The 8205-nt window shown below is 40.0% G+C and overlaps 1 protein-coding gene across 4 annotated transcripts; it reads right to left on the bottom strand.

The window, feature by feature from the left end:
* Positions 1-1762: 1762 nt before the first annotated feature.
* LOC120549906 (putative E3 ubiquitin-protein ligase UBR7) lies at positions 1763-8163 on the bottom strand. 4 transcript variants are annotated; one of them, XM_039787117.1, is made up of 13 exons: positions 7414-7810; positions 6945-7016; positions 6313-6424; positions 5888-6021; positions 5716-5776; positions 5529-5624; positions 5360-5413; positions 5172-5277; positions 4945-5075; positions 2541-2735; positions 2209-2365; positions 2021-2082; positions 1763-1846 (listed from the first exon to the last, which is right to left on the bottom strand). In XM_039787117.1, the coding sequence occupies exons 3-13, from the start codon at positions 6421-6423 to the stop codon at positions 1763-1765; spliced, it is 1191 nt and encodes a 396-aa protein (XP_039643051.1). In that variant the 5' UTR covers position 6424; positions 6945-7016; positions 7414-7810. The 4 variants fall into 4 exon arrangements, with proteins under 4 accessions (XP_039643051.1, XP_039643049.1, XP_039643052.1 ...); XM_039787115.1 differs by lacking the exons at positions 6945-7016; positions 7414-7810 and adding an exon at positions 8064-8163; XM_039787118.1 differs by lacking the exon at positions 6945-7016.
* Positions 8164-8205: the final 42 nt, after the last annotated feature.

Here is an 8205-nt window from a genome sequence, read left to right as displayed (position 1 = left end):
TGACTGTTCACTACAGGCACATTAAATACCCCTTTACACAAATGTTAAAACCATGTTTATACATCAGGCCTCCATCATGCCATCTCATGGGAAATTGTGGACCTGCATAGTTAGTGTTGATACTGTTAAATATAATGTTTAAGAGCCGCAGCAGCTGTAGCTCCAGCACCATGCAAGTACACACATAAAAGCCTGTTACAGCCAACAGCTGGCATACAACCTCACCTGAGAGTATCTTTGCACTGTAGGAGCCACCTGTTAGCTAACCTGTCCCTTCTATTAGCTGAAGGGAAAACAAACAAAATGAATTTCAAACAAAAGGAATCTTGTATTGAAGAAAAGTTGGCAATTGCTGGCTCATATCTCCAATGGAAATTGTATATAATGAGTTGAGCGCCACATGTTCTGTCAAATTTCTTAATGGTTTCTATCACATTTTAGTGGTTGTTGAAGGTTTGAGTTTTTACTGTAGTGGACAACACTGTGTACTTGTCTTTGTCATGAAATCTCACTAAGAATGTGTGGTATAAAACAAAGATTGTCTCAGAATCTATTTTCTTCTTAAATGTTATGCATTAGGGCAGTCTGTTCAGTGTTGTAGATGGTGTGGATTACCATGTTTGTAGAGATGTTTTTGTCCCCCCCCCCATTTTCCTTTACTTTTAAAGTAACAGGAATATGTAGAGGATCTGAAGATATTAGCTCTCTGCTTAGCAGTGATGAAGTTGCCAAGCAGAAAAATCATTTTTCCATTTAGGTTGCTTCATGAGGAAAAAATGCAAACTCCAGATTCCTCCCCATGTTCATGTTGGATAGTTGTTTTATTTTCCAGGACAATGTTCCATTGAATAAAAGTCCTTGTTTTGCTTTTTGCTGTAGAGAAGTCAGTGCCTTCCCCTGCCTGTGGCTGGGCTTTTATTGGAGTGACTTTGATGTCTATGCAAGCTGTTTTCTACCAGCTTACCAGCCTGCATCAAATAGTCCTTTGAAATCACATGTAGCTCATTTTGTGTACATAGTGTTATTTAGCACCTTTTTGAAATTGAACCATCTGAAATGTGTGATTGCTTGTGTTGAGTTATAACAGGTACTTTGTACTTGTATGGCATCATAGAAAACATGTTTGTAGATTGATATTAAGTTACATTTAGTTTCACTGAATCTATTTTTCTATGGTCACCTCAAAAGGTGCATAACAGTGGTCAACTTGGGCATCCTCAAAATAAATTGGTTTGATAATATGGAATTCATTTGTTCTCAGTTGGGTCGTTTTGTGCACTAGAAACATGTGATAACTTTATTTGGAACATTAATCCACAAAACAGTGATATGTGTTTACATCACTTTTATGAACAAGTTTGTCTTAACTGGTCGCCACTGGAAAACCCTGGTATTTAACTGTCAAAATGACAAACTGGACATTATCATGTTCACATGATGTACTCTCATAACATTATAGCAATTTAATCTTAAACATACTAGGCTCAAACAAAATGTTCATAAATGTTTCAAGTAACCTTCATCATGAGCTTCAGAGTTAAGGCATAATTATAAATCAATAAAAACCATTGGAAACAAAACGTTAACCCCAAAAACTCAGCAAGTCAGCAGTCTTTGCACTAATTGTTCAAGCTTTAGGATCACATTGGATGCAGCAAGAAGGCCCTTTTATTCAACAGAGAAAAAAAAAGGGTCTTCCAAGATTCACATTCATTTAAAGCACCAGATGAACCAGGCATATGATAGCAGCATGGCCTTCTCGTTACTGGTATCCTGCGTTGGTCCTTCGTCTTTTTCTAGCCCGCAGCTCCTCAAAGAACTGATGTACAGCTTCGACTGTGACCGTCTGATAGAGAGAGGTAGGGAATGGTTCAGGTTTGAGATTTGGAGGAAGAAAAAGAAGGCACACACAAGACCCAGTGTCAACCATACACGATTCTTGACTGCAAAATTGCACATTTTTGGCTATGTTTAATTCTAACGCTCCAGACTATTTTGCACTTAGACATCAATTTCTCACCTTTCCTTCAGCAACACACTGTTCTAAAAATGCAGTCATCGAAGTTGACAGCTCGTTGAAACCTGGGGGAGGAAAACATGATTAATTAGTCTCGATCAATCGCCTTTCCCATAAACTTCACTTTCCATGATTACATCCTTGGAGGAAAACTGACCCCACATCTTCCTTACTGCCCTCCCCACGCTCACCGTAAATGACCTCCAGCTGCTGTATACGGTCCATTGAGCTTGTCAGTGCCATCAGCGGGTGCTGCCCAAATGGCTCATCCAAGCCTTTGTTCTCGTAGGCCAGAATGGTGTCGGACTGATCCATAAGAAACTGCACTTCGGCAGCCACATAGATCCTCTGTGCAACAATGCAATACACACAGTTCACAAACATTCTTTAATGAAAGAAGCCTAAGTACTTCATAGACACTGTAACATGAATCAGGATCACATAGAGCCAACCCCTGTAAAGTGGCTTTCTTGTGCAGTTTGTTAAAGCCCACATTATAAGAGAGCTATTATTTGTGATTTACCTTGCAGCTCATGCAGGTGCAGAGCTTGGAGCGCCAACTGTAAGGCCAGAACACCGCTCCATGTCTTGGCCTCTCCAGGCCCTTGGCCTGCAGCTCCTTCAGCCTGCACACAACAGTTTTGGTCATGGCCTTTGCAGGGCTGCCTGTCATTGCCTCATGGGTCCGTTTGCAAGGGGAACTCCTGCTTGCTGCTTTCTAAAATAGAAATAATGACAGAGGATGGGGTGAGTTGCTGTGTTAATCTGGCAGGAGGAGCGGATGATAACACCTGGGCTTTGTAAAACGCAGCACTGCAGACTCATCCGGGGAAGTCTCAAGGCGACTGACACGATGAGATGATTGGGCGATGAAAATCACCAGTTTACAGTAAGCTGTCCTGTGAAGCCTAGCCAAAGCCTTCTACAGAGCAGGCAAAGCAGTGCCTCATGGGTCATTTCTCCCCTAATTACCCAGAGGAGAGGAAAGCAAGATAACAGGAGTTGGAGCCTGCTCTATAATCTGCTCATTACCCTCCAGCCCCATCTTGTGGAAACAAAAAAACACCAGCTGCCACAGAGGGAATGTGCACAGTGAGCACAGATAAACACAATGCTCTGATATTATAATTAGGCCAGAGTTACAAAGCAAGTTTAATTATATTATGTTATTTTTACCTGTAAATGTAAAACAATGAATATGTACTACTTTTTTTAATTGATTTGTGCATATACAGTATGGATACAAGGGATGTTTTCTTAAAACTGTAATCATGAAGATTTTCATTTGAATAACTGTCACTGTTAAGTCACCATGCATCACAGAAGGAGCTAACACAATGGTGATTGAGCATATGGTCCACTGATGAATGTATTACAAACTGGGCGTCTGGCGTGACATGTCCCAGAGAAAATGCTGTATTATGCTGCGTTCCAGAAAGTTTTTAGCCCGTAAGTTACGACTTCAACTCACGAGTTGGTAGCGTTCCAGGCAAAGTCACCACAAACCCTTCTAGCTAGCGTTAGCTAGCGGCTACCTAACGTTGACGTTAGCTATCTAGGTTACTTTACGTTGCCTATTTATGTCTATTTATTTCTACTTATCACTGTTAATAAACGGCGTCTGTACAGCATTAACAGGGGTCGCCATTGTTGTTTATGTGTGTGTGACGTCAAAAACTAACTGGGAGTACAACGATCTGGTACGAGTTCACGAGTAGTAAGTTACGGGTTTGACTGCCGTTCCAGGGCACTTTCACTGGTAGAAGGTTGTGAAAACACGAGTTACAGGTTGCTTGGAACGCAGCATTAGTTGTTGTCCATGTATACACACAAAAAAATGGAACAGTTCAATCTGAAAACTTCAAAAAGTTCATATATCTACAACAAGACTCCACACCATAGAAATAGAATGAGATTCATTCTATTTTTTTTTTGCTCCAGACTGCTGAACTCTCAGTACAATTCCATTGTTTTCACTCGAATGGAAATTCTAAATCAACCAGGACTGAAATTTTAATCACTTAAAATGCAACTGTAGCAAGCATCTCACTATCACTAAAGTTATCCATGTTCATATTTACACGCAACAAATGATATATACAGCTACAAAAAAGGCCAAAATGTTGGAAGTTAGAACGGAAGTACAAAGAGTTGTTGCTATGGAGATGATACACTGTCTCATCTCCTCTCATTGGTTTAAACTGGCAGGTTTTAGAACCATGCAGTCTGCCGCGTTGCAAGTTTCAACTCGTTACAAATCTTTGGTCTGAACTGGGCTTAAGGATTGCCACTTTAAAATTCTAACCATTTTTTTTCTATATAAAAAGGAAAATGCAACCAAAACCATTAATGGAAAGGTAAACAAGAGGAGACCTAAATTTATGTTTCCTCCATTTTCCCGCTTTTTGTGTGGGGCTAGTGGAGTATGATAATGCTGCGTTCATGTCATATACAAGTTATCGTTATTACAAGTTTCCGACTTGAAAAGAGCGTTCAATATCCAAATTGTAACTGCGACTGGGAAAGCTTGGAAATATTTCGACTTGGCACTTTATAATATCAAAAGTGCCAGAAAGCCAAACAAATATGGACGCCTCACATTAGCCAACGACAGTCGTTACATGTAAATAAACCCAATTTTATGGCTATAGTGTTATATTGTCAACGCACAGTAATTTTAACTCCGACACAACCAAATCTCTGATCACGAAACTGTCTTAAGTTGTCCGATGACATGTGATTAACATGGGAATATTTCCTATCTCTACCAGTCATGCCATATGGATTGGTTTCATAGCAGGGTCAGCCCCAGCACAGCTTTGGTGTTAGTAGGTTTTCTTGTTCACTTTAACTCCCTTCTATCTGTTTTCACTCTTAATATGGCAAACATAGAAACACAGGCATGTCTCAGGAGCACGCTTTCTCACCTCCTGCTTTGTATGCTCAACACTGGTGGATGGTTCCTCGTCGCTAGTTTTACTAGACTCAGGGGCTTCTTCCATTTCTGCTCCTTCCTCGACTTCTACCTCTTCCTCAGGATCACTGACCACAGGTGGTACTAAAGGGGAAAGACAAATAAAATGTTTGTTTGCAAAGTTAGACATGTGGGTTTGTATTTGCTGCCTGTGACGAGCAGCTCAGGGTAATGACTTACCTGCAAAGTGAGCAGCATATGTCCACAAGACAGGAACCTTGTTCATGCAGGCCTCACATGTCATCTCTTGCAGCTCCTCAGGTTCTACTGTAGTGCAGCCCAGATGCTGTCAAAGACAAACAAAATGACTACATCATGAGAAGAAGGCTATAAGTATGTAAATTGAATGAAAGATGACTTATGCTTACCCTGCTATGAAACCAATCCTCACAGATGACACACTGAATCATCTCATCGTTGGACTATTGGGTAATAAAAAAAAAAGGGTGTTTTGTGTAGTGACAGATGACAGCCAAACATAAACAGAAGATTTCATATCATAATCAGAATTACATGAGAAATAAATAAAAGGAATACCTGATCGTCTGTATCTGGATACGGCCGATCACACGTGCAGTAACAGCCATTGAAGTTGTGACTGTAGTGATTTCTAACGTTTTCCTCATCTTTGGCCTGTGAATACAAGAGACGGAATAACTTCAGCAATCGGAAAATAAATGGCAGATGATTTCATTAGAAATCGTATTAAAACAAGAGGACTCACAGGAATTAGCTGGCACTTGAATTCCCCAAACTTGCTATTTCCACAGTCACAGCGAAAATTTCTACATTGGGGAAAATGTGAAAATCATGAAATGGATAAAGCAAACTGTGGGATTGAATTTGTATGGTCAGTTCAGTATCAGTACAACACACACAAAAAACTAACAAAATACCTTTTGGTGTACAGTTCAAAGATATCATGTCCATCGTGGCATTTATTGGCACAGGCCAGACAAACCCCAGCAGGCTCTGCTGCACTGGGAGTGCAGGTGTTGCAAGCAAACACAGCCTGTCTCTTCACATAGCCCTGTAAGAATAACACAGGAGGCATAAATATACAGCAGTGTACAAATTATTGATACAGTGCAGTGATACCCTGCAAAAATATAATTTCAAGTGGCCCTTAGAAACTACAAACCCCTTACGAGAAATTATAACATATAAATAAATAGAAACTACTGTTAACTTGTGACACACACAGTCACAATGAACACACAACACTGCATCTAAAACTGCAGTACTTGTGTAATGGGAAAAAGCGACAGTAGGCAGGCGATGGCGATGGCTGCAGGGATGCGGTGCAGGAAACCTTTCTTACCCGAGAATAAGAGCAGTTTTCTGGGTCGCTTCCAGCCAGCACACACAAAGCCTTCTCGAGCTCCTCCTCGTTGGCAAAAATATCGTCAGAGTCTTCTTTATTTGCTGCCATTCTGGTAAAAAAAGAGGGTGAAGAGAACACAAAGACACCGGCCTGAGCTTGTTATAGTCTATGGTCTGAGCTGCACAACAGTGTTGACAAATGACTGTTCCGGGCGGGAGTTTGGGCCGAGACCACGTGGAGGAAGTGACGCTACAGTGTTTTTCCAGCAGTGAGTTAAGTAAATTAAATTATTTTTTTGTTCAAGCCGGTAGCATTAAGCATTAAGACTTGAATATATATTAAGTATAGGCGTATCGATTGGTTTTATGTAAGTTAGACTGTATCTCATGGTGGCAGAAAACTGTTGGCATATTCTCACAATATAATCAAGTTCTAAAGACATTTAAAAAATATCAGTTTTTGTGGGTGAATTACAGTAAAAATTTACAAAAAAAGGAAAATCCATTTTAATTTATATAATTGTATACAATAAACACACACACACACACACACACACAATCACTGAAAAGAATGTACTTCAGCTGGATTTTCTCCCTAAAAAACAGAGGTCTGAAGTTTGGGGATGTTACCTGTCCTGGTGGTAGATAGAGGTCTAAAAATCGGTGGTGTGTCCTGTCTTCCCTCCAGCCACCAGCTTTCTGCTGTTGTGTATTTTTGAAATCTGTTCGTTTTATTTTGTTTTAAATACGTCATGGTAACTTAGTTCGGTATCTTCGAAATCTCTTGAATCCTGTTTATTTCTTCATTTATCCATTCATTTTGACCGTGAGACCTCCGCAAATGATCTGATTGTACCGTTACAAAGACTTCCCCCATTCATAAAATCAGGACAAATAGGGGTTGTCGTAAACATTTGTGTTGAATATAATTAAAAATAATATACTTGGATAACATTTATATTCAGCCAATGTTCACACATTGGATTTTAAGATAAAGTCATATGACTGTATTTATTTTATTTTGACTTCGTTGTTGCAGTCTGTATTGTGTTGGCTGTAAATTGGAAAAAAGTTAAACTGCTGTATGTTGCAGGTTTACCTATGGATGGCGCCACCGTGACATGTTTTCTCTGTTAGGGCGCCCGCCGAAAATAAAATATACTAGAGTGATGCTCACCACGGTGCTCACTTTCTTTAACTGTCTATGGGTGCTCACTGAGAACACACTGAACTTCTCTGACCGCATCCCGGTTGCCTTTAAAGGCTGTCAGAAATATTGTCGACCCAAAGACAGCCCAAAGAGGTGGTTCATGTGCAGGGACAGAGTTAAGAATTGTGGGTCCCGAGAGGTCGGCATCTTTCACCTTGATGATGGAAATAAATATTCCTGTTAAAGTCATGATTATCAACGAACAACTGCTTAAACAACACCCCATTTAAAAAATGTATATAAACATCAATTACACTCTTCATGCAGTTGTTCAACAGGACATATCATGTTTTTGTTGACTTATGGAGAATATTAAAAAAAAATAGTAATTTTTCACCAAAATGTTAAGCATTTGCTCAGTCCTGATTCGCTGATCTTCAGTCTATGGTGTGTTAAATTACTGAAAAGAGTATATCCTTGTGCAATATATCTGGTGAACTGAGATGGGAATTTATTTACTGAAATTTAATAGACAACTCGATTAATTGACTACTCGGGAAATAATCTGCAAGTTAATCGATAAGGAAAGCACAACACACGTGAAATCAGGACTGTGATTCGATACAGTCAGGAGTGGTATTTTCCGAGGGGCTCGTGAAGGTAGCATCAGTCTCCTGGATCCTGGGTGTGTGCAGGCAGTTCAACCTAGAGACTGAGGGAGAAAGCACCAGGAACATCTCA

Source organism: Perca fluviatilis, chromosome 20 (assembly GCF_010015445.1).
Source record: "Perca fluviatilis chromosome 20, GENO_Pfluv_1.0, whole genome shotgun sequence".
Classification (NCBI taxonomy): Eukaryota; Metazoa; Chordata; class Actinopteri; order Perciformes; family Percidae; genus Perca; species Perca fluviatilis.
The sequence above is the reverse complement of the archived record's forward strand: the minus strand, read 5'-3'. Positions and strand labels throughout refer to the sequence as shown.

What these genes read in the sequence shown, in the direction of transcription:
- LOC120549906 (XM_039787115.1), bottom strand. Translation starts at nt 8,131, where the DNA reads ATGCTACCTTCACGAGCCCCTCGGAAAATACCACTCCTGACTGTATCG. An exon ending in TTTGAACTGTACACCAAAAG is followed by an intron (nt 5,777 to 5,887) that starts GTATTTTGTTAG and finishes TCCCCAATGTAG; the next exon opens with AAATTTTCGCTGTGACTGTG. An exon ending in TCAAGTGCCAGCTAATTCCT is followed by an intron (nt 5,625 to 5,715) that starts GTGAGTCCTCTT and finishes TTGTATTCACAG; the next exon opens with GCCAAAGATGAGGAAAACGT.